Source organism: Lotus japonicus, chromosome 3 (assembly GCF_012489685.1).
Source record: "Lotus japonicus ecotype B-129 chromosome 3, LjGifu_v1.2".
Classification (NCBI taxonomy): domain Eukaryota; kingdom Viridiplantae; phylum Streptophyta; class Magnoliopsida; order Fabales; family Fabaceae; genus Lotus; species Lotus japonicus.
The window spans coordinates 96137950-96164634 of record NC_080043.1 but is presented as its reverse complement, the minus strand read 5'-3'; the positions used below and the strand labels follow the sequence as shown (position 1 = coordinate 96164634).

The 26685-nt window shown below is 33.5% G+C and overlaps 4 protein-coding genes across 4 annotated transcripts; 2 read left to right on the top strand and 2 right to left on the bottom strand.

The window, feature by feature from the left end:
* The first annotated feature begins 3936 nt into the window (after positions 1-3936).
* LOC130743083 (uncharacterized) lies at positions 3937-6378 on the top strand. Its single transcript, XM_057595200.1, has 2 exons — positions 3937-4012; positions 4611-6378. Exon 2 carries the CDS (start codon positions 4615-4617, stop codon positions 6142-6144), a length of 1530 nt encoding a protein of 509 aa, XP_057451183.1. The 5' UTR covers positions 3937-4012; positions 4611-4614; the 3' UTR covers positions 6145-6378.
* Positions 6379-9269: 2891 nt separating this feature from the next.
* Positions 9270-11583, bottom strand: LOC130747865 (probable aquaporin TIP5-1). Its single transcript, XM_057600915.1, has 3 exons — positions 10875-11583; positions 10257-10507; positions 9270-9933 (listed from the first exon to the last, which is right to left on the bottom strand). The coding sequence occupies exons 1-3, from the start codon at positions 11008-11010 to the stop codon at positions 9556-9558; spliced, it is 765 nt and encodes a 254-aa protein (XP_057456898.1). The 5' UTR covers positions 11011-11583; the 3' UTR covers positions 9270-9555.
* A 140-nt stretch (positions 11584-11723) lies between these two features.
* Positions 11724-17267, bottom strand: LOC130747864 (putative nitric oxide synthase). The gene is made up of 13 exons (XM_057600914.1): positions 16848-17267; positions 16386-16571; positions 15766-15852; positions 15563-15642; positions 15228-15309; positions 14604-14624; positions 14205-14250; positions 13614-13732; positions 13402-13515; positions 13216-13323; positions 13018-13107; positions 12299-12408; positions 11724-12162 (listed from the first exon to the last, which is right to left on the bottom strand). The coding sequence occupies exons 1-13, from the start codon at positions 17211-17213 to the stop codon at positions 11913-11915; spliced, it is 1659 nt and encodes a 552-aa protein (XP_057456897.1). The 5' UTR covers positions 17214-17267; the 3' UTR covers positions 11724-11912.
* A 4141-nt stretch (positions 17268-21408) lies between these two features.
* On the top strand, positions 21409-25160 carry LOC130745098 (mannan endo-1,4-beta-mannosidase 5-like). Its single transcript, XM_057597243.1, has 5 exons — positions 21409-21765; positions 22698-22892; positions 22997-23119; positions 23579-23781; positions 24773-25160. The coding sequence occupies exons 1-5, from the start codon at positions 21409-21411 to the stop codon at positions 25158-25160; spliced, it is 1266 nt and encodes a 421-aa protein (XP_057453226.1).
* Positions 25161-26685: the final 1525 nt, after the last annotated feature.

Here is a 26685-nt window from a genome sequence, read left to right as displayed (position 1 = left end):
GCTATATTGGTAAGGATTTTATAATCTGTTTAAAACAAGACAGGGGAGGGGATAAAGGAGGCATCAGTTATGTCATGTACTAAGGATTATGTGTAAAGGATTGTTTGGCTTTGGTTCCATCAGCTTCATTAGTTATATTGGGTTTAATAGATTCTTCTGCCCTAAAACCAAGTAATGTTGTGCCGTTGGGATTTTAGACAGAGCGCCTGTTTTGTTTTCAATGTGAAATTTCGTTTTAACATAATTTCTGTGGTAAACAAAATATTAGTTAAACAAACACTTTGAGAAATGAGTTGAGTTATTCTTTTTGAAGCTTGAACCATGTCTCACTCTCAAGGTTCAGTAGAGAGAGAAATAATATCTGAAGAAGGAAAAACAATAATAATCTAAGTATATCTGTGTGTTGTGAATGGGAAGATTGACAATTGCATGTTATGGCTAGTTACTGCAATTAATAGTTATATAGTGCATACTGTTTACTACCTCTTATCTCATCTGCTCTTCTTCTACAAAAGGAAAATCTAACTTCAAATCCCATTCAAGTTAGGAATTGGGGAGGTAGAAAGAAAATTTAATGAGAATAAAGAAGAATTCAACTACATGTTATCCAAATTTACAATGTATCAAGAGTTACCATATAACCAGATTTCCCTGCACTGGAAGTAGCTATATTCCCTCACAAGCCATGGTCATGGTTAGCTCAGAGTTCACCTACGAGCTAATGATGGCTTTGGAAGAAGGCGTTCTGCACAAGATGATGTTTGTTTTTCAATATAGAGGTGAAGTAGGTTCTAAACCTTTGTTAACTAATATTATCTTGAAAAACTTTATATTACCTGCACTTTTAGTCCACAAGTCCAGAAGAGGTGCTGGATAGTGTACATCCTGGTAGCTTCATGAGGTCAGGTATCTTTGATCAACCAGCCTGCTAGGACAAATAGAAGTATCTTGTGAGCATATAAGTCCATAAATATCACTGGTTCAGAAAACCTGTGGTTTTCGCCTATAAGATAACAAGAACTTCAAAACAACACCTCAGCAATGAAATCATATTTGTCCTGAATTTTTTTTAACGAATCCAACGAATCATTTGTGACCATTGATCTTCAATATAATAACAGATAGATTGAAACAAAATGCCTCCGGCGAACCTTTTTTTTTTAAAGTGGAAATTTATTAAAATGAAGCTGCAGGAGGCATAGAAGCCACATCTGGAGCCACCTTGTTTTTTTGGTGTTCTTAGAGGTTGTTAGTGGTTTTTTGCTTTAGTAGCTGAGTTTATGCTAGCTTACGATGGCTTGATTATTATACTCACTCATATTAAGAGGGTTATTTCTCAACTTTATCTATATTTATATATTTTTTTAACTTAAAAAAAAATTGATATACACCAACTTCCATGCACCATTTCTCACCGTGTCTTGGTTTTCTTCACTAGAGAATAAATTATGACTTAAGTTAAAAGTTTTAAATTCATAGATATTATATATATATATATATATTATATATCATTATTAAAATTTTAAATGAAAAAATATGTTATAATATAATAAAATATAATGTAATTGGAGAAGATTTTGCTCCAATCACTTTTAAAAAAAGTTACATTTTATTAATTTTATTTTTTATTGGATTCCATAGTATCTCATATATTTATGAGTTAAATATGTTTTTATCTCTGATTTATATATTATAATATAAAATGGTTAATATAAAAAAGATTTGCAGTTATTAATCCCTAAGAAATTTGTTTGATGGAAAATAATCCTTATAATATCCTTAAGTATTTGTTGAAATATTTTTTATCCAGTCATCAGTCCACGTGGCAATCCTAGTTACATATAGGCGTCCACATATAATTTTCGCTTCAGATTTAATCCTTTCAAATTATATTTCATTTAATTTAGTTGTTTTGCATTTTCCTCCCACCCATTACCCTTTCTCGACCATTTTTTGAGGAACTACCATACTCAAAGCTTCCCTCTGCTATCCCCCAAACCCCTCTCTCTCCTCTTCTCCCCCATCTTCCATCCACACAAAAGAGCCTTAAAGAAGCTAGTTTCCACCCCTACGTAAAAACCATTTCCTGCTCACTCTCCTCATACATTTTTTCTTCTTCATTTTCTTTAATAACCTAGATTGATGTTATTTTTTTAACCACATCAATGTTATACCCTCCAACAAATATTCATAAAAATATATATGCTTGGTAGAAAGATCCAAAAAAGCTTTCAGCAGTAAGATTTTGAAATCAACCCTAATTCTCTACTTTCTCAGTGTAATGAAATTATACAAACACTTCGAAAACATGGAGCATGATAGAACAACGGGGGAATAATATTCATTGAAAAATGCTTTGGACAATTTGAATGAAAAAAACACAGAGCCTAAAGAAATTTACTGAGAATAAAGAAGGATCCAACTTCATATTTTCCAAATGAGCTTTAACCTATTCATTATAAAAACTTTAACAAAGTAATCTTCCTTCATTTGGTGTAGAATCATCAACTTCAGACAGCTTACCAGACGCCCTTTAAGCCAGTGTCTCAAGGTCTACCAATCCATGATGTTTTCTATATCAGCGCGCCAGAATGTTAGGAACGTACCTTGTCTCCTCCTAGAATTTCATTTGAAGTAACAATTATTCCACTTCATAGTCATACACTTCATCAATTATTTTAGAAGAAAAAAACCAATACCAGATTTCCCTGCATTGGGAGTAGCTTCATTCCCTATCAAGCCATGGTCAGGGTTAGCCGGGAGTTCATCTACAAGCTCATTATCTCTTGTTGGAGGTGGTGAAGATGATGGTTTTGAAAAAAGGTCTTCTGCATAAAATGATGTTTGTTTTTCAATATAGAGGTGAAGTAGATTCTCAATCTTAAGTTGTTAACTAATATTATTTTAAAAAACTTTACCTGCACTTTCAGTCCATAAGTCAAGAAGAGGTGCTGGAAAATGTACATCCTTCTGACCTCTAAAAAATTTCTCACAACGCACAACCGATGGTAGCTTCATGAGGTCAGGTATCTTTGATGAACCAGCCTTCTATGACAAAGTATATAAGTAATTTCAGTCACTTTTCTTTTTCTGATTTTATGACATTAAGCTCTCCATAAATATCATTGGTTCAGAGATAGATGCACGCTTTAAATGAAAATAAACTAGTCCGGAGTTGGACACTTAAAATTTGAGGGGTGATAAGTGAACAATCATATACTGATATACAAAACCTGTTGTTTTCGCTTTCTTATAGTTGAAGGGTGAGGCTTTCTAATCCAGCTGTTGTATACATGATCAGGAATTTCAGTGTGCTTATCAATTATTGTTGGAACTGATTTTCTTTTCTGTTTGTGTATAGCTTTCATGTCTTGGTGTTCTTGATCTTGCTCCTTATTAATATCATCTGCAAAAGTAGTTATATGTCAGCATGCATGTAAATATTTGGAATTTATTGATTAACAATGTTGAGGAAGAGTCGAATATAGAATATGGAAGAACAAGAAACCGTTTAATTAGAAGGGAGAGAAAACAAGTGTTTACCTTCCTAGTAGAAAGACGCCATAGCTAGCTTGATTGGAGGACCTGTTCGTCAGGTGACTGGAGACGGTCAAGCTTCTGGAAACTGGAGAGCCTAGGGTTGAGATCAGGTGTTGTATTAGGTTGGAACTTGGAAACTCTCTTGGGCCATCTCCAATAGCATAACACATTGTTTTTTATGGGCCCAAAATGTTATATAAATATTAGATCGTTAGTATCCCTATATAAACTTGTAACACTGTAACCCTAATTATTGTATTCAGAAGAGAATCAATAAACCGAATTATAGCTGCTCTATAGTCGCCGAGGTAAACAATTGAACCGACCCATTAAGCAATTGTGTTTTGAAAAAAGAAAACCTATTAGTGTAACCATGATTTGTTATTTTATTTTTTACTTCTCAAATATTCCTCCATTCTCAATTAGTCGTCATTGAGAACGTAGCGCCACTCTTCTTTTTAGAAGTTTTGCTGTAAGTGATGTTTTCTTCTCTCTCTTTTATTTGATTTGTAGAATAACTTTTTTAAATTAAATTTTAAGACTTCGTTCTTTAAAGTAGTTTGGCACCTGTTATCTTTGCTGGTACCATTGCAGCAACTGTTTTGGATTGAGGAATCCATATGAGAAGGCTTAGTTTTGGTGATTGTTGTGGGTCTGAAGAGTATTAGCTGTCCTTTATGTTTTGTGAGCGCGCATGGGGTATTGAATACCCTGTTTTTGTACTCTGTTTCTGATTCATTGTCTCTTCTTTTTTGCTTTTCTCTTGTTCCATCTTTTGTGTCTTTGTACATAATATGGGTTGAGATAGCCCTAGTACCTCTATAATACAATTTTGCTTACAAAGAAAAGACTTTGTTCTTTGAATTTGCACAATTCAATTTCATGTATGATTTCATTTTGTATTCTATCTCTACTGTAAGGTGTTTTTCTTTTATTGCCCTAAATTTCAAAAAAAAAAAAATTGTTCACAGTTCACACTTATTAGGTGAATGAATCATAGTTATATTCTTGTAAATTTAATTTGTGACTGCAAGTTTTGTAATTTTCTTAACCAATTTCAATATCTTTAGGTTCATGCAAATGGCTCGTCCAAAATTGATCTTGTCACGTATCTCGAATGAGAGAGAACGTAACCTAGCTTTTAACCGGAGAAAGAATGAATTACTGAAAATGATTTCTGAATTTTCTGAAATGTGTGGCGGGGAAGCTTGTTTGATTATCTATGATGGTGACAATATTGGCAATGCTCCACCAGTGACATGGCCCCAAGACCCTAATGTGGTGCAGCAATATCTCATTGAAAAGTATGAGCAACCTAAGGAAAAGAATCAAACTCGTGTTAAGATCTTTGATCTTGAAGAATTTTTTGAGACGAAGAAGCACTTGGTGGAATCTAAGATTTCCAATGTGAGAAAGGACACATTCAACACCAATTGTCCAATTTGGCATCAAAGTCTCAATGGTCTAGGACAAGAGCAGCTGAAGAATTTAATTGTTGTTTTGGATACAAAGATTGAAGCTTGTGATCAAAGTATTAAGATGTTGAAGGAGGACAAGCTAAAAGCTGCACAAGCCAATTTTCTTATGATGCAATACTTATCTCAAAATCAAGCTATCCATGGTTATAATCAGCTAGCAATAGCATCTTCCCTGTTTGAGAATGGTGAGGGTTCTTCTCAATCTCAAATGCTTCAATTTGATCCAAATCTTATGAAGATGGCAATGAATAATAATGGGTTGGAGGAAGATATGACTAATCAATTTGATTTCCCTATGGATTGTGCAAACCAAACCTTTGGCATATCACCAAATCAAGTACTTGATGTGCCAATGTTGATCAGTGAGAACAATTGGGTTGTGGTTGGTACAAATCATGAAGCACTTGGGGTGCCTTTGAATTGTGCAAGCCAAATCAACACCTTTGGGGATTCAACCAATCATCTTGATGTGCCTGCTTTGATGGAAGAGGATAATGGGAATATTGTGGATGTTAGCTATGATCAACATGATGTGCTTGTGGATTGCACAAATCAAATTGTTCACTATGAAAATTCAACAGATGATCAATCTGACATGCCAGTGTTGATGGAAAATAATCAAGGTATGATGAATATTACTACTCAAGCTGATTTTGTTTCTGTGGATGGTACAAATTCAACTAATCAACTTGATGAGACAATAGATTGGAGTACTTTAATTGACGAGGCTGTGGATGGGGCTGGTCTAAGTGATGAGGATTGGGCTAATTTTTTTGATGATGATGATGAATATATAACTGATGAACTTTGTTTGCCAGAGATAGGGACTAACCACATTAGCAGTTCTACTACATCCATGAATGGAGCTTCTAGTTCTAGTTATTGTACAGATTTTCATGAGTTAGAAAATCCTGGATCTTCTTCACTTTGCAATTATGATGGAGATGCACAGCCAATGCAATGCTCCAACTTGGACCCTGCATTGCAATATATTGCTTCTCAATCTGAAAATTTGCAGCAAGGAGCAGACTTGCATTCCTTGCCACCATATATATGGAGGGACGGAACTAAGTACTTGGAAAATGGGGCAGTGACATCGCGGAAGAGGAAAGTCATGTTCCCATAGAATAGTATTCAAATATTTATTTGACTATCTAACTGAAATAGATATTGTTGATTTTGCTTAATATGTTAACTCTTTTTTGTCCCCTTGCCTATTTTTTTCTGAAAAAGAGAATAGTTCTTTTTTTTTTTTTTTTTGAAAAAGGTGTCTTTTGATTTTTCAATCAAAGAGAAACTTGCTTTGATTTTTTTTTTATATATATCTAGGCTTCTTATTTAGTTCATACTAATCTGTCACACTCCTGTTCCTATGGAAAAAAAAATACTAATCTGTCACACTGCATTTTAGGCAAAACCAAATGGTAACCAAACAACTTCTGCAGTATATGGAAGCTAATTTTTACTGAGCTTAAAATAAGTACATTTGGGCCCAAAAGTCATGTTGATTTACTTTGGCTTATTAAAATACACTTTGGGGATTTTCTTTTCTCTCCATCCGCCACCTAAAATACTCGTGAGACTACACACTGAAATGCCCCTTTATTGTTTTTACACCAAGCAAGCATTTACAGTTTTTTACTACAAACATTTTAATTGTTCGATACATATAGATTTTTATTATATGCGACAAAACTCTATCTCAAAAATATAGTTACTTTATGAATTGGTAAAATCCTCTTCTCAAAATCTTTGCAGTCAACACAGATCAGAGCACCTCCTCAGCATACTTTATTTTGTTGGATTTTACTTATCTTGAGTGAGTCATAAATCCAATTAGTACAATGGTTAAATGAAAAATCATCAGTTGTGATTATGATCACATACTTGCACATATATAACATATTGTAATGTTCTTTAAATCTAAATAACTTATTTTACATTTTGAAGAGAAATGTTGAGTTGAGTAAATGTTTTCTTTGGTTTTTAACAACGGATTTTGTAGTCTAACTTACTCATATACATTCCAACTAACAAAAACTTCTCATATACAACATGAATTTTTTAAACATTTTTATTTTTCAGGTAAATCACCGGTCACCACCCTTTCCATATTCGTAGTTTCAGTTACATGTATACAAATTTCTTTCATAGTAAAAGCCTACATTTCTTTATTGGGTTAGGCGTCACATTTCGGTTTGAAATGGATTACTTCTATGTACCAAATTTGAAACCAAACCAACCTAACTTGTGAACTAATGTGAAGGGCAGTTGTAAAGATACAAGAAAAACATTGCAAGTAATTTGCTGACTCTGTGATATTCTATAGTCGGTCGTTAACTAATTCTCATAACTGAAAACTTTAGAATAAGGCCTTTAATAGTTATTTTGAGGTTATGGGCTTAATGTGGTAGCTTCACGTTAGATATATTTGTATTGGGAAGTAACCAAGAGTCTCATACCTTACATATGATTAGTTTTTTCATCCACAAATCACATTACAACAAGGTTTGGGATCATAGCTATTTCTGTTACGTTGCATGAAAGCCCCTTAAAATCATCATATTGTTGTCGTTCCCAACCCCAAAAACTCACAACAAAAGCTATGTTCCACAATCAACGGTGACCAACAACCGTACCACACTTCATAATTGTCGCCCGCTTAAAAGTTTCCAAAGCAAACACATGAGGAAACAAAAGTCGTAAGGGAATGATCAGACCAAAATAACAAACCAGCGCCACAACCTCGCAAGCCAACCCATCCCGAAATGTGTCCCCAACCATGCCAGAATCACGCAAGACAGCACACACATCTGCAATCAATCGATTTTGACACTTTTCCAGCATAGTCCATACTTTTTGCAAAATAACACCCGCCAAAAAACATTTTTCACCCACCCAAACCACCATACCCATTTAAGTAGAATAGCCTTGTTTTTCCATTCCCAAAAGCCAGCATAATTTTTGCTAGACCTAAACCTCCATAACGATGACCTTTGCAAATATCCTCCCAAGAAACCCACATAATTTTATTCTATTCTAAGTTCCTTCCCCACAAAAAATGACACATAGTTTTTTCCATTGCCAAAATGACCACTTTTTTTTCATGTATTTTTTTCTCTTTTAATTAATTCTGTAAAGGAGCTGAATGAAACAACAGTTTCACGTTCGGTTCGATTTTGAATTAGAGACGTTCATTTAATTTCTTTGGTGCTTTATAAAGTGTCATATAATACAAAGAGACAACATTCAAAACTGATTTAACAAGCACTGAGTTTCATAAGCCCAGTTTTGCTTCTATTTTCTCCAAAACTGGGTTCCATTTTTGTCCATTTTTTTGTTTTCTTACTGTTTTTGCAACTTTTTTTAAATAGATATGTTTGGATCCTTTTTTTACCCACAAGGACAACTTTTTTGAACGTTGGCAACACTTTAAAACCACATAAATCTTTATTTTTTTACCCAATAAATAGTACAAATATTGTAATTTTTTAACCCTATTATTTACTTCCAAAACTTCTTCTTCTCATAGAATTTAATTTGTTATCAAGCTTACATGGTTGTTTTTGCAAAACCAACAACTTCATAGCGGTGAAAATTCTCTAAATTCACAATTTCTGATATTTCAACCATCACTGCCATTTTACTTTCAAAGCCAACCACCTCATACCAGTGACAATTTTCAAAATGGATATCATTTTATGTATTCACCGCCGCCAAATCCAACGCTGACGTAGGCCTCAAATTGGTGATTGTGAGGAGAACGTACCCGAGGATACACTTGCGTTTGATTAGCATAATTCTCCACTCAAGGACGCCTAGAGAATATGACCCTCGAAGAGGAAGAGAGTCCTACCTCAGGAAAATACAATGTATGGAGTGTTGAAGAAGATAAACTTCTCCTTCCGACCTAGCTCAACATTTCAAAGGATTGAATTGTGGAAAATGACCAAAAGTCGACAATGTTTTTGGATAGAGTTAAAGAGAAATATAACGAGCATCGCAAGATATTTTTAGCTTTGAGAAAATTGTAACATCTGAATTTTGAAACCTCGATATCATCAACTGAATAGAGTTGTTTAAATATTTGTCGGATGCAGGATGCTACGAGGAAGCTAACAATCCTCAGAAAAGCTGTTACTCAAAGAAAGATATTATGGTTAATGTGTGTGCATTGTATGCTCAATCTACACGTCAGATTTCAAGTTAGAGCCTCCATGGCCGCATATGGATAACTATCCATATATAGTTATGAATTTTTTCCCGAAAAAATCAAATCTTTACACCGAGTTTGGAATTTTCAAATGAACAATCTGTGATAAAAAGACTACATAATTTTGCCACTGGGGAAATTGCTAACCCTTAAAAATACACTTATACAAGCCAATGTGTCAAATATGTCCACAACACTTCCTACATGAAACTCAACTATAAAATCACATACTAGTTGTTCAGTGATCACTACAATCAAGTTATCAAGAATACTATATACCATGTCTAATTAAGACTACAACAACCATATATTATTAACATAACATTACACCCCAATTTCTACCCCTCTAATTGAATCTGAAGGCTGAGGAGGGAACACCACATTGTCATAAAGAAGGCCAGCTACGGTAGCACCGATCAAGGGTCCAACCCAATACACTGCTTGGTTCCTGAAACTGCCGGCGATGGCGGCCGAACCGAAAGCACAAGCCGGGTTCAGTGATCCGCCGGAGAATGGACCTGCGGCCAAGACACCTGCCCCTACTATCAAGCCAACTGCAAGTGTTCCGGTGGAACTCAATGCACCACGCCTAGGGTCCCTAGCAGCATACACAGTGTACACCAAAACAAATGTCAGGATACCCTCTAGTACTGATGCTCCAAAACCTGTCATCTCTTCTGCAATAGTGTATGTTGGAACATGCTGCAAACACATCAAAGGGAAGAGAGTAAGTAACAAATTTGATTTTTAAACACTTCAACCCACATACGAATTTGGATTTGGTGCAGTCATAAAATTTCTAAATTTGCGCAATCATGGAATCTAAGCCATTCTCAAATTTTAGGTTTATCTGAAACGTCCGATCTTATGAAATACGAGTCAACCGATCATGATTAACCACTCAGATTCCTTGACAGTGTGAATGTAGAATTGTATTCAACTTCCATATAGTGGATGATGACAAAAGGTAAAAAATGAAAATTGAAAAAGAGATGTTAACCAAATGAAAAGGGGAGGAAATTTACCATTCCAACAACAATGACCCTGAGGACAAGGCAAGCCATGACAGAGGCTATTAACTGAGCAACCCAATAAAAGAGTGCAGTTGGAACACTAATGTGGCCTCCCACCGCCATTGCAAAGGTCAGAGCCGGGTTGACGTGTCCGCCAGAGATGTCCCACGCAATGTACAAAACAGAGGACAGAGCAAAAGCATTTGCAATTGCAGAAACAACCAGACTAGTTGGGTTCAGTGAAGCATCAGGCATCAACTTCCCTGTCATTTTTCACACAACAATTAATCAAAACACCAAAAAGATAAACTACTCTTTACAGCCAACACATGATGCACTCTTACAACTATCAGTGTTTGATAACTAGTAACGATAAAACTAGTAACATCGTTATTAGTTATCTACCAAATGTAGAACTGAATGCTCAACAAAGAAACGCACGTTGCCTAACACAAAACTAGCATGACATAAAGTAAATTGGTCTAACTCCCTATGTTTGTTGTTATTTTCTTATTTCAAACTTTTCCGTTGGTTTATACATCAATTTCATGTTGTAAAAGAAGAACAAATGCATGAATGAAAGTGCAAGGAAATGTAAATTAATTAAGAAAAGGTGCAAAGGGTACTCACGTGAGGCCATTCCAGAACCAACGACGAGAATGACGAAGAAGAAAGTGGAGATAAACTCAGCGAGATAGGAGCGAAGTGCATTTCTGGTGACGGAATCATGAAAACGGGAAGTAACAGTCATAGAAGATGGAGCCATTGTTGGTTAAGCGAGAGAGTGAAGAAGAAGAAAAACAGAGGAGCAGTGAATACTCAAATCAAATGGCGTTGTTCATGTATAAATAAGACAATGGGATTAGAACATGTTTCTTCGGATACAGGCACACCGTTTCAAAATAATAACCAACTACAACCGCCAACAATGTGGTGCCTTTAACTGCCATGTTTTTTTTTCTGTTTCTTTATTAAAATAAAATACCTATTAAAATGCAGACACCAAAAATAATTTAAACGACCTTTTTTGTCCTCTGAACAAGAAAAACATTATTAGGTGAAAGAAATTGGCCACATGCTAGGTAATGTGATAAAATCAAAATGGTTACTCTTAATTTGACTACAGTTGAAAAATATATTAATTCATATATTTAATTAAAACTTCATATTAAATTTCACTCCAAATTTAATTTTAGCATGGAAATATTATTCATATCATTTCAAGTAAACAATATTTAGCTTAAGTCGACTTTACAAAATTGAAATTATGTAATATCATGTTAATCAAACATCTGCCAATATCATAATTGCCCATCATTTTCCAACCCTGTTAAGAAGTTCATCATTACCTCAAGATTTTTTTAATGAAATCCATGTGATGTAAGTAAAATATCTCAGTTCAATTCAAAAAATTGTTAGTTCAATTTTAATTTAATACGATGAACATGTCATTAACTACCCTTCGTGACAATAGACGTCTAAGAATAATGTCAGCACTCTGCATATTACAAATCTAGCATTGCTTTGCCATCTTCAAAATCCCCTCCTTTTGAAATGAACCCATCGTTATACAGCTTGAAAATTGATCCCAATAATAATACATCTATAATGGGTTGGTTTGGGATTTGGGATAAAGGTTTAAAAAATAAAAAAAATAATATGCAAAATTCAAAAGTACCATTTTGGCCTCATTTGCTCTTCTTTATCCGTTAATTCTCTATACTGATACCACTCTGCACCAGCCTTGCCAACTGGTAATGGTGGCCTCATGAAAATCTCAACAGGTCCAGGGACATGCACGGCCAAAACCAATTCCCCAGCACTCTCTGTTGGTTCTGGTTGTGACAGTTTGTGTGACCGACTAACCGGCTCAACAGTAAACCATCCTAGACCTGATATAGCGATATCACAAGCTGGCCTGCCAAAAAGAAAAAAACAAGAGATTTCATATTTATCTGCTCATAAACATTTGACATTTTTTGCTGAAACGACTAAAAGATAAACACTAGAATGAGCTAAAAAGTTGCTATAAGAGGACTAACTCAGAATATTACCTTTCTGTGTCTTCGAATTTTATTTGCAATTTACGTTGAGAGTCAAGTCCTCTCCAGTTTTCAGCTTTTTCTCTTCCCATTGGTGGGGTTAGCAGAACTCCAACTTCTTTCTGAGACAATAAAGCAAAGCCCTCATTCAGATTTGAGAAGCAAAAATCCTTAGAATTACAATGGGTAATAATACCAATTTCCGTTTACATTAAGAGTGGAACGGGGAGAAAACATATGGATTAACAATCAAATTAATAGATCTATGATCTATCATATTACAACAGCACACTGCATATCGCTACCAGACTTCCTACGTCGAAATAAATTTGACTCATTTGAGCACTAGGACCTAAATAGGCGAGAAGACAACAAATAAAACCAGTTTGGGCAAAGCAATGAATAGCTTTCACCTCTATTGAATCTAATGGAAACAAAACATATGAAACAACAGCAGTAGTACTACTATTGTTCAGGAATCATGTTATAGAAACCAGAATCAGAAAAACTGCAAACCGATGGCAATAGATTCCACGATAAACTGGAATTCTACATTTTTTTTTCATTATGTGAAAAACTGAACCATCATTATTTTTTCCAATGATCCTTAGAGCTGAAAAATAAACACAGCTGTTGTACAAACAACTCAAACTGTATTGCTAACTAGAGCAGTTTAGGCCATATCATGTTTACTTTTGCATAGTTTCTCTAAACAGAGTGAATCACAATACCTTATAAAACTCATCTGCTTTTTCTGTGGGCACCACATGAATTGGTAGTCTCTTAGGCCCGTAAAAAGTCAATCTTGTTTCTGGGAGAACCTGCAATTATTAGGACTGATGACATTATTTAGACAAGGAAATGGGACTGAATTATAAATACATGGTCCTATGATATGATGTAAAAATTTAGAAGTATATAATCAAAACCTTCAAGACATCAATTCTAACAAGACCTCCCCAAAATATTGAAAATGCATTCAAGCCATTTACTGTCGAAACACCTTCCTCTACATTGTCTGAAAGAACTTCGGAATTCTAGAAATAACAATGGGGACAGAATTAGCATCACTTGTGATTATATAATCTCTAGAAAAGATTTGAGCAGAACATTACTGGGAAAGATTGGCCCCTCAGTCGGCTCTTAGGAGCAAGGGAGGGTAGATCTTCAGAATTAACAACTGAAGTTTGCCTATGGTGGAGATGAACTCCAGGGGTGTCATACAGTTTCTGCATGAGTCACGGAAAAATAAACAGATTAAAAAACTAAAAAAGACCATAAGATTGAACAATTGTTTAGCCTAAATATATAAATCAGAATGGAATACCCCTCCACCGAGGAAAGCATTAATTTGAATTGGCCCTAAGGTAGTTCCTGGAACGGCCGATTGTATTGGTTTGTATCTTTGTGCAGCTGCGGCCACTGGATCATTTATAGCCATTGTTTCTGATATCAAATATTGAAGAATCAAAATGTAGACGAAATCTTCGAATTGAAAAGTTCATACGCAAAAGAAGAAAGTAATGAAAATACAGAAAAATATATTTCAACAAAGTTTCATTTGAGAATTGAGATGCACACAAATTGAAGTAACAGCAGAAAGTCAAAAGAACCAAACAAATAATACATATCTGCTTTACATAAGATGTATAACACAATATAAAAGTGTTTAACCTGTTGACCAGAACATCAATAAAATTAAAGCTATCATGGTTCAGCATCTAATGGAAGTGAAGTATTTAAGAACAATGCAGAAATTGACGATTGACCACAAAGGCAAAACCAAATTCCGTCGATGACAACAAAATAAATCAATATTATAAAAGTAATATATCATTGGCGTTAACAGCAAATTTTGAATCATAGAAAATGAATAAGCTTAATCCTAATATTTTCAATGCTAATACAAATAACTTACTTAGTAAAGCATTGATGAAAGCGGATTTCCCAACATTAGCTGAACCCTGTAAAATAAAAGATTTAGTCAATTCAGATCTTGGCTCAACTGGTGACAAGCTTACAGATCAAAGGAAAGAGTTTTATATATACACACCAACACACACTCAGGAAAATATAAGTTCCGTAACGCACATGAGATACAAATGCCAAACAATCTTACAGCAGTGGGAGCTGAAATTTAGACTAGCACATTTTACAATAGAAAGAGAAAAATAAGAAATGATTACAATTTAGTATCTGCATTCTTCTATTATTTGCGATAAACCAAATTCCAGAACAATTTAATAAAAACATCTATCAGCTCATGTGTCCATCATAACCTGCTTAAGCATATGAAACTTCCAGTACAGAGACTTACCAAAATGTACACATCTCTTGCCTACAAAAAATGAAAATAAATATGATTTCAGTAGAGAGAAAAATAAGAAAGATTCAATGATAACATGTGACTTAAACTTTACGTAGTTCTTTAGAGGCTCAATTCAAGACTTTTGAGGCTAAAATCATCATAACATTTCCTCTGTATGCTTCATTTGTATATCACTTGTTTTGAGGAGTGCCACTGCCAAATGTATATTATAAAGACATTTGAAAAATCATCATTACATATTATGTTATTATTCAAATATAATAAGTCATTATTACTATATTTGCTATTGTTTCTAATGATTTTGACAACAGGAATAATTAATTGGACATGAGAACTGGCAAATAATTTCCGACTTCAAGTATCTCTAAAAGCAATAATAACCTATGACATGTGCAAGTTCAATTTATAGTGAACACTTAACAGTAAAATTACAATCAGACGATGATTTAAATCACTCTTAACATCTTTACGGATTCAACAACTGTATAAACATGGATAACGAAGTTTGTGCCATATTAGAGGCAAAATTAAGATCTCTAGATTTCTTAAACAATTAAGAGATGGAATCAATTAAAAAGAAAAAAAAAGGTAACCCGTAAAAGAGAAAATAACCTTCTTCTCTTTCTGGATTTCTGATATCACTCCAGCTATTCCAACCAATGATTTTGAACTGGTCAAATGGACACTGAGAACACTGCAAAGAAATCAGAAAGAAAATTTAGAAGTTATCAACTGAGGTCATAAAGTTCATTAGTTCCACAGAAAAATAAATTTGTATGAATTGAATACATCTCATCTCAAGCAATGCTTAACACCAAATGCAAGCAAAATGGCAAATTCCTTCTCACTCTCAGATAATGATAACGCGTAAATACGTAATTGAACAGGATGCCACAAATTAGTAAATTCAAAGTTAATAATTAGTTTATCACAAAGAAGATACATACTTGAGCTTCTTCTTTGTGGTAGCCTCTACAACCCAGTCCCCAATACAATTAAGATCAGTATCTCTTGGAAGGAGATCAACCTACAAAGAGAACATTCACTTAAATAATAAAACTATGTATTTGTAAATTCAAATCATATCATACATATGCCCCCAGAAAAAAATCCCAATGAAAACAATAATAAGCTGCATGCATATTTTTACCTTAGTCACTACGAATATTATTGGATTAGCACCAGCAAGATCTCGCACACGAGACAAAAAACTGCCATTGAAGTCAACAATGTCTACCTAGAAGTCAACAAGGTAGATGAAAAAGTTTCAATACTTTCAGCTATTCATTGCTATTAATTAGAAATAGGTGAAAGGAATTGTATGTAATGCAGAATCTATAAAATGTTTAATGTTCTACTACAGTTTTAATGCCTCAGCCTCAGTGGACAGATTATTCTACTGGACAAAATCACAGCATAGCAGTACCATTAACTTGCTGTCTGAATTATTTATCAAAATTTCAGCATCCAGAGCCATGTAAGATTTTACAACAAAAAGTCTCCAGGAACAATTATAACATGAGTACAACAAATTCAAACTTAATGATTAATCACACATACAATACAAGCATAAAGCATCAATTATATGCCATCCAGTTGCTAAAAACAACTTGTAGAGTAATATCCATGCTTACAAATCACATTGTTTTCTATCAATATCATTATGGATTGTATACTACGAGCTTCAACTTGCCGAAAAATATCAGCTTATATTTTTTATTGATTCATTATGTTCAGCCCATTCCACATATGTAGGAGTGGTTAGTTTACCAATTTGACAATTAGAGCTTTGACGCGACGCAAATGAGACAACTTTTCCCGAAGCTCTTCGGCTGTAACAAATTGTTTGCCGCCAGAATATCCTCCATGTCCTCCAACAGCAGTTATCATCTGTCCATGAGACAAAAGCCTGCACCTCCTACAGAGTACTGTTCTAAGCTGGTGGTGTCTCTTCTTCTGCAAGATAAACACAGCAATCACATATCACACAATCAACATTTTGGTATCAACCATATCACACCAGTATGTGATGAAATGTGATAATATGAAGCAATACGAATTGATAGGTTTCAGGATCGATATAACCAGGTGCATCAGAGTAAAAAACAATCCATTGATAAAGATTTGTTTAGCTAATCAATAACTAGCTAGCTACAATTAAGTATCGATGCAGCTAAAGTATGACATGAATCATGTTTATGTGATGAAATATCATCTAATAGAAAGCAATACCAGTTGATATGTTTGGGGATCGACATAACCAGGTGCATCGGAGTCGGAAGTTTGCAACGGAGCGCCGCAGCCATAGCAGGAAGAGACGGCAGTGGAAGCTTTGAGAGGCTTCTCTTTCTTCCTGTTCTTGTTGTTGTCCTTGAGGATGAGATTAGCGGCCTCAATTGAACGCAGGCGTTCGAGGAATTTCTCGCCGGGCGAGGGAGCAGCTGCGCCAGTGCCGTCGGATTCCGCGGCGGAGAAACGCGGTTTGTGAGGGCGCGGGGATTCACCGAGGATGTAGAAAGATTTGGTGAACGGTTGGGGGAATTTGGAGGGAGGGAGGGAAAATGGTGTGAGGAATGTGGATAGGGTTTTAAGCGCCATTTTCTGAGGGCTTTCTGTATCTCAACTCTACAAATAACTTCTCACTAGAACGACTTGCCGTTTAAACCAAATTGGATTAATAATCAAAACTAAATTTAAATTATAAACAAAAAAACACTTAATCATCAATCTCTCACTTAATCACAACCTTTACCCTCCATCATCTCTCTATCGCGATCACTCACGTGAGTAAGTAATTAAAGCTAGTCACGGATATGCATGTTCGTGAAAGTTTTGAGATTTTTGTGAAGCATCGTTTTTTTTTTTTTTTAATAAAATAGATTATATAAGGGAAGAGAGTTTTTCTTTTTTTATCAACTATATATAATGGGCCTAGAATTTCGGTTATAACATGATGTATGCAGGTTCATAATTCTATTTCCTTCTTCTCTTCTTAAACTTTGCCATCACGAAACATAAAAGAGAGTGATAAGTTGATAGATCGGCATGGACATATATATTAATATTATCCTCTTACATATACTTCAGTTAACGTGCAATTGAAAACCAACTATATTAGAACTGAATATGGATGGATCCGGCCACATATCATGAATAAAGTGATGACAATATTGCTTCTTACACTCATGAAACAACGGATTAGAGGCTAAGGGTAATTGGCAAGAACATGTATTGAGACTTGATTTTATGGATCCATATTCAGTTTATAACATGCAAAACCAGTATCATAACACTTGACACAAGCTCCTTCGAAATTGAATTCAACAAAACTCATAACGTTTGTTTATCCTCCAAGAAAGCAACAATGGAGCAAATATCCATCCACAAAGCAAATTCAAAGACCTCCTATAGGAGTTGATTTTTTATCCTTGCAGAGGCTATGAAACCATGGGAAGTCTTGAAAAAATATTTTTAAAATTCCAAAATTACAAACTTATTATTCTCATAGTTAATTCGGAATAATATAGTAACTATGTCCGCCTAAACTGTGGTGAACGCTAAAAAAACCTTTTACAAAATTAGTTTACAGTTGATAAGAACAAAATGCAAACATATTTAAGAAACAACAAAAAAAAATTTACCGTTTACGTTTTTTTATAAGTCAAATTTATGAAAAGGAACACAAGGGGTACGGGTGCGTCAAAATAATCAAATTAGTTATATCTAAGATCAATATAAGACTTGATTTACGTTCTCTCTGGAATTCTTAAGTTCACCGGTTGAAAGTAGTTCTTGTCTTTTAAACTCTGTTTGGGTAGATGAGAGAGAGTTAGAGAAGAGATAGTAGAGAATAGAGAAGATAAGGAGAAAGAAAAAGGTAAAGCCAAAGATAAAAGATAGTGTAAACTTGTAGATTGTATTGTATGATATAAAGTGAGAATAGAAAGAATGTTACTTTTCAGGTTTAAAATTAATTATTTTCAATATAAAATTGTTTCTGACCGTCAAAGTGATCAGTAAAGTGGGAAAACCCGAACACTCATAAAAAAAAATTAAAAAATATGGATTAGACTATCTCTCCTCAATTGTGTGACCATAAAAACATGTGGGTCCCACCAAAAACTCTCTCCCCACCTCAATATTTCACCGAATAAGAAGAGGGATTACTTCATTTCTTTAATATCTCTCTTGCATCTCTCTTCTAAGTTCTAACTCTCTCATAATAAATATAGTTTTAGTCATTAATAGTTTTAGGATGAGTGACCTCCTGGGAAGTCTTCGTGTTGCATCCCAATTAAAAAGCTTATAAAAAAAAATAGTTTTAGTAATTAATATATGATATATCTCCTCTATTTCAGCTTTCTATGTATCAGGTTTTTTTTGGTACATTTTTATGTATTGGGCTTGAGCACCCCTAAAAAATTAAACCTTAAAACTTTTGTAGATCTTTTCTTATATTTGAACATTCATGCTAAACTTCTCTTTTTTGGATAATTAAGCAATGCTAAACTTCTCTCACCCACTTTGACCTTCAATTCTTATGAACACTTCTTGTATTCAATCCTCAAAATTGTGCTTCTCTCAACATTTAACTATTTTGAAATTTTAGTATTAATACTATGCTATTCATCATCAATCACGAATATATCTTATTTCTCTTTTTTATTCCTATCGAAATTGGGTGTTACATCCCCTGGGTGTACACTCATAATTCTTATCCAATAGAGAAAGATAGCGATGATGGAGGAAAGATGAATCAGAGCTGGACGTTCAACTTTTAGATTCTCAAGAGCACTTTTGTTTGTTTCTAGCCGAAAGCATTTTCGCAAACATACAAAAGTTTCAAAAGAAATATAAATAAATAACTTCTCCTCACGACAGTTTCCAACAAATCTGAAAGAAAAGAAATAAATTTACGACAAATTAACAGTTTCATATATATATATAGATATATATATATATATATGTATGTATGTGTGTGTGTGTTTTTAAAAATAAATACTAATTTCACATTACGTTGTCTATATTTATCTTATAAAATATAACTAAATTACCACAATGCGACAAAATTTGTTGCCAATGTTTACACAAATAGACAAATAAATTTATAAAAAAATATTAGTATTAACATACCCGAATTTCTACAGAATAAACAAAAACTAAGTAACTAATAAATGTTATTAATTATAATATAATATAATAAGAAGAGAGATGGAAAGAAAAATAAAGTGTATGTGCCCTTGTTGTCTGGGTGTTGTTATCTTCCAAAAGTTGAGTAGGAAGTGCGCGCCTCTGATTCAATGGTGATGGTGCTAGGTTGAGACTTGAGAGCATGATGGTGTGTTGAATATTTACGGCGAACATGATAGAAGATGTACTTACAAAAAGTACTTCGACACTCATGTCAATTTAAAATAAAAAAGAAAAATCCAAAGTCTAAGAAGAAAATAGTGAGCAAATTAAATGAATTATGTTTATATTAGAGAATGATCAAACTTGTATTTATAGAAGTGAAGTGCTTAATATTTGAAGTGTATTACCATTAGGGCGGTAAGTTTGGGTGACCAAATGTGACTGAGATATTGTGCCTGAAATCAAGTGGGTAGCCAACAACCAACAGGTATCCTCCAATGGAGGCAGTTATGTTCAAGTCAAGAACATTGACATCACAGTGGAGCGCTAACTCCCCCAATGAGGCTTTTTCCATCCACAAAACATGAACTCAAGACTAATTTAGGTCTTAAGGGTAATCAAATATATACAACTTGAATTAGTCACTTATTGGTAAAAATTAGTATTGTTCCATCTTGGTATGAAAGATCTTTTACTTATATATAATGATTAAATGTTTGTGCACTGTCAATGTAAACTTTACTTACATATATATCATCAAATTGAATTCTGTACGTCAAGTTAGAAAATATAATTTTATTTAATTATAATTAAAAATGAAATTAATTATTCATTCAACGTGACACATTGTGATTGAAAATTGTCAGTGTATAACTGTTTTATAATAACAATGCATATTCATTAAACTTTATATATAATCATTAATTTGTTTTTACTCAATAATTAAGTTATAGATAGTGTATGATACGGTGTGAAAATCTTTATGATCAAGTAAAAGTTGAATTATTTCTAAGTATCTAGAATATAGTTGGTTAATGTCTTGTTTGACTCGATGAGTAAACAACGCAACACACATTTGATCTATGGCTAAAAGAACAAAAAGAAAAGAAAAGCCTAGAAGATATGTAAAGAGATCGAGTGACGAGTAACGACCAGGGAATAAAGAAATTAAAGAAAGAAGGAACGTATATTCATAGGAGAGGATATGATTTAGATTTCTCACGAAATGGAAAAAGAGGTGTGGAAGTACATTTCTTGTTGCTTACAATGTGCACACAAAAATGGCACTTCCAAAAATCTATTCGCCACATCTTTGGGTTCGTTCTTTTTGCATGCATGATCCTAATCTTGAGGAGGTTTAGTTGCTACATTTTGTAACTTTACTTTACCCTCTCCATACCCCCCCCTGCAACTAACACATAGCTTAATGAAAATGCTCTAGCCTTTTAATTTTAATATTGTTCATTTTTGTCATCTACTTGCATCATCATCCGTTGAGTTCTACTATCTTCATTCTTCATCTCAATCTTCCCAGCTATATCCCTAGCTTTTTCACTTCTATAAATCCCCAACAAGCTTGGTACAAATCTTCACACCGAAATAACCATCATCTTCAGTGTTAAGATATCACAAAACTACATATTTCTTCATCCTAGCAAAAATGGTTGGAATTATTAGGAGTTCACTTACTAGTGTAATGGCTCTTATAATCGGTGTCCTTTTCTTTTCTTCAACCTTTGTTTGTGAAGCTAGGTTTCTCCGTTTCACACCACCGGGATTTGTTCAAACCAACGGCACTGAGTTTGTGTTAAACGGCTCGCCGTTTTTGTTCAATGGGTTTAACTCTTATTGGATGATGAACGTAGCTTCTGATCCAAACCAAAGATTTAAAGTTTCCAATGTGTTTCGACAAGCTTCAGCTGCTGGTCTCACTGTGTGTCGTACATGGGCATTCAGTGATGGTGGCTACCAAGCTCTACAAACGTCACACGGTGTATATAATGAGCCTACCTTTCAGGTTTAGTATACTCACTTGTTCCATATATACTAGCTAGAATACCAATGATATATAAAGTCATAATTCATTAGGGTTTAGTTTAGAGTCCAAGTGATACATAATATATAGGCTATAATACAATATATAGTTGATTAAAAACTTGTTTGTTTCTGTTTAAAGAATAAGTGATTTTAATCAAATATCTGATTTACAAATTCTGCTTTTTATTAAAAACATACACAAACAACTAATTAAAAACATTTATAAGTGATTTTTTTCTGAAAATAAGTGATTATATCACGAAATAAATAATGAAAAACGGACCCTAGCTAGCTAAATCATTTATTTATATTGGTTATACACTTAGTACATGTTGAAAATATATACTTATACAATTCAATCAATTATAGGTTTATGTGATAGAAGCTTCAGTGAGTAGCTTTTGAGTTTCAGAATTGATTCTCATAAAATAAAAGCTAACTTAAACATGTTGTTACACATCTTTCATTTTATGAGATATTTGACCTGTTTATCCCTGCTTTTCATAAAATAATCACTTTGAATTGTTTGTGTAAGCTTTTGATAAAAAAAAAAAACATAATCTGAAAGAAAGAAAATAATAATTCAAAATCTGATTATTTCTTTAAGTTGTTTATAGAGTGAATTTTTTAAGTGAAAAATAATTTTTATTTTTATTAAAAAACATAGCCAAATTCTCATTTTCAAAATATTTCTTAAAATAAAATTAATTTTTATTCAACTTAAAATCACTTATTTTTAAGCAGACACAAACGTGGCCATTAAATTAGTCATAGTATTTCTTTAATCACTTCTATTAAGAAAATTATAAATATAGCTTGTGAACTTATTGTGTTTTTTTTTTGTTACAACTTATTGTGTTTTGAATCATGTGCTAACATGAATTTCTTTAATTTGTTGGTTGCTATTGGCAGGCTCTGGATTTTGTGATAGCAGAAGCGAAAAAATATGGAGTGCGTTTGATTCTGAGCTTAGTCAACAATTACAATGATTTTGGAGGAAGACCTCAGTATGTGCAGTGGGCTAACACTAGTGGGGTTCCTGTGAACAACGATGATGACTTCTACACAAATCCTATTATAAAGGGTTACTACAAAGCACATGTCAAAGTAGGTCAAATATTATATATTAAGGGAACTTGGAAGTAAAATGGAGGTAATTAATTAATGAGTGGTTATTAACATTTTCTTGTTGTTGCATGATTGTATTGCAGAGGGTTCTGACAAGATTCAACACAATCACTAGAAAAGTTTATAGAGATGAACCAACCATCATGGCCTGGGAACTAATTAATGAACCACGCAGCCAAGTTGATTACTCTGGAAAGACTGTAAATGTATGTTTAAAACTAACACAATATCATCTTTGATTTTTTTTTTTTTAGTTTTCTGAGTTTAAAAATATTTTTTAGAGACATTTTTTGACATGTTTTTTTATCAATTTTCAAAAACTGAAACAATTTCAAAAACTGCAAACAAAACTCGTTATGTTTTCTAAGATTATTCTTAAAAGTACGTAGTTCTTATTTTTTATTTTTAAAACTAGAAATTCAGAATGTTTTATGTTTTTTTTTCAAACTTTAATAGGTCCTTCAACTTTGTAAAATATATTGTTCAAGTTTGTTTTTCTGAAAAACTAGTTTTAAAAATTATTTCCACATATAGCTTTTAAACAATACCTTTTTTTTTGACATAAGCTTTAATACCTTAATTTAACTACATTTTTGAAATACCATTCATATATAGTCATTCATCAATATTGCTAATATATTGTACATGCTTGTTAAATTTTGCAGGCATGGATTCAAGAGATGGCTCCTTATGTGAAATATATAGACCGAAAACACTTGTTGGAGGTTGGCATGGAAGGATTCTATGGCGACTCTATCCCAGATAGGAAACAATACAATCCTGGTTTCCAAGTTGGTACAGATTTCATTACCAACCATCTCATCAAAGAAATTGACTTTGCGACCATCCATGCATATCCTGATAGTTGGTAAGTATATATTGTATATATATAATAACACTATATAAAAATCAAACCATTATATAATGAGTTTAATTTTTATACATAGTTAATTAAAACTTATATATTTATTTATGGGGTTGTCTAAATGACCCATGGTAAAATTTGGGTTAAATAACCCATGATCTAGGTGGACCAATCACATTTAAGATAAATTGGTTGAATTTTCTATATTTATTAATTGATTTATTTAGGGTCAAATATGTTTTTGATCCCTAACTTATACAAATAATCTAAAATGGTACCTAAAAAAAGCGCAAAGGTTTTAGTCCTTTGAATTATTTTTCACATCTATATTGATCCCTCAAAATTTTCTTCCATTAAATTTAGTCCTCCTCCCCACACAATTATTTCAAAACCTAAAAATTCACCTTGAAATCATTGTCCAGCTTAAACAACCATGGGGTTATCAAAGAACGCAGCCATGGGTAACTTAACTATCTTATGCAACCCTTCGTGAATTCACCTTTTTATGTTTCATAAATTCATGTTTTGTACATCTGTATGAAATTGACGTGGTAATATTGACATATTGTCTTTGCTAAGTACAAACGAGGAGGAGCAATCTATGGCAAGCTGAACCTACGTGGTATTACTATTATCTTTGCTAAATACAAACTATGGCAAATACAAACCATGAGATATTTTTGTGGGACTCAAATAGATGTGAAAAAAAATTAAGGACTAAAGCTTTTGTGTATTTTCGGGTACCATTTTATATTTATGTGTATAAGTCAGGGACCTAAATCATATTTAACCCCAAATAAATTAATAAATAAATTTTAAAAATTCAACTAATTTATCTTAAATGTGATTGGTCCACCTAGACCATGGGTTATTTAACCCAAATTCTACCATGGGTCATTTAGACAACCCCTATATGACATAATTTCATGTCACATCAAGTTAAAACTTTTTATTTTCTAACATGACAAACAATGATAATAATTGGATGTAACAGGCTGAATGGACAAAATGACACAGTTCAAATGGCATTCATGCAAAAATGGATGACGAGTCATTGGGAAGATTCAAGAACAATTTTGAAGAAGCCATTGGTGTTCACTGAATTTGGGAAGTCAAATAAATATCCAGGGTACATCATCAATGCAAGAGATTCATTCATGAGTGTTGTGTATTCGAACATCAACAATTTGGCACAAAATGGAGGAACATTTGCTGGCGGTTGTGTGTGGCAACTATTGGATGAAGGAATGGATGGATATGATGATGGATATGCGATAGTTTTGTCTCAAAACCCTTCCACATACAATGTTATAACTCAAGAGTCTTCTAAGATGATTGCAGTTGCACATTCATTGAGCAAGTCACACGGAAGAAAGAGCTAATCAATGAATGGGAATATTTCAGAAACAAGTTGAATATTGCCACGTAATGTGCTTGTTGTTTTTTAAGAAGAAGAAAAAAAACACTAAAATAGAAATAAGTGTATGTCTTTGTAAGTATAAGATATTGTTGAATATAATATATATTATTATGTGCCTATCCACTTGTGTACAACATGTCCATTTTTTATTTTTATTTTTGGTCGTGAAATATATCAACAAAAAAAAACATATAGCTGGTGGTGATATTACTTTAATCGATCATTTAGGTGGAGCGGAGGAGGCAGGTTCAATTCCCACAGAAGTGATCAATTTAAAATAGAAATAAGTGTATGTCTTTGTAAGTATAAGATATTGTTGAATATAATATATATTATTATGTGCCTATCCACTTGTGTACAACATGTCCATTTTTTATTTTTATTTTTGGTCGTGAAATATATCAACAAAAAAAAACATATAGCTGGTGGTGATATTACTTTAATCGATCATTTAGGTGGAGCGGAGGAGGCAGGTTCAATTCCCACAGAAGTGATCAATTTAAAACACTGCCCTCAAATCCTTCCCCCAAAGCCATGGGTGGGTTCAAGAGAGAGGGATAACGGCTGGGAAGGACACCTTCAGAGTTCAGCACTTCAGCCTACCGAGCTCCGGCGACAAGCACTGCTTCTTCTTCACCACTTCTTTCTTTATTTTATGAGCTTTTTGTTTACTTCGGTTACTTTATATATTTTTCATTATTATTATTTTAATTTTTTTATAAACTAAATTATTGCATTTAAAACAGTATAAGGGGGTGCTAACCCAATTAGAATGAAGAGAGGAGAGAACTAGTCAAAAGGGACTAGAACCAAAACACAACATGAAACAAAGAAATAGAAAGGGAATGGAAATACAAAAAAAAATAAAAGAGATGTCAAATGAATGATAACATGGCCCTTATAGAAGATGAGAAAATGAAAATCCTCCACCGTTTTGTCCATAAAAGCTACTGGCACCAAGTCAGACCATACTCCACATAAACTGAATAAAACACGCAACACCAACAAAGGATTAATGAGAAGCAACCAGCTACGAAGGCCCCCACCACTCTAGAACCAATTTAAATCCGCGATCCACGCCCAAATCACGAAATGCAACATATTGGATTCATGCTCCACTAAAAAATAGAAGCACGAAAACCTCCATTACTTGCTTTTAGTGGTTAATTGGTAGTAAATTAGCTCTTTTACCAGAATTTGAATCATGACCCTTTGCACCCTACAAATCCATTCATTTCTCTTAGCTTACCAAGTGAATTTGAATTTAGCTCAACCATTTATGTAGATTTGAATTCGAATTTATCTTCTATACACACAAAAATAAGTTATAACAGTTTTCTTACTTTCGCGTACCCTTCAATTTTTTCTTATTTTTTAGTACATTTTTTCTCAAGTATAATTTAATTTACTTTGTAATATCAATAAAATATCTAGATTCGAGAGGCATTACGCATACCTCTAATTAATTGTGGTATTGGATCCTTGTG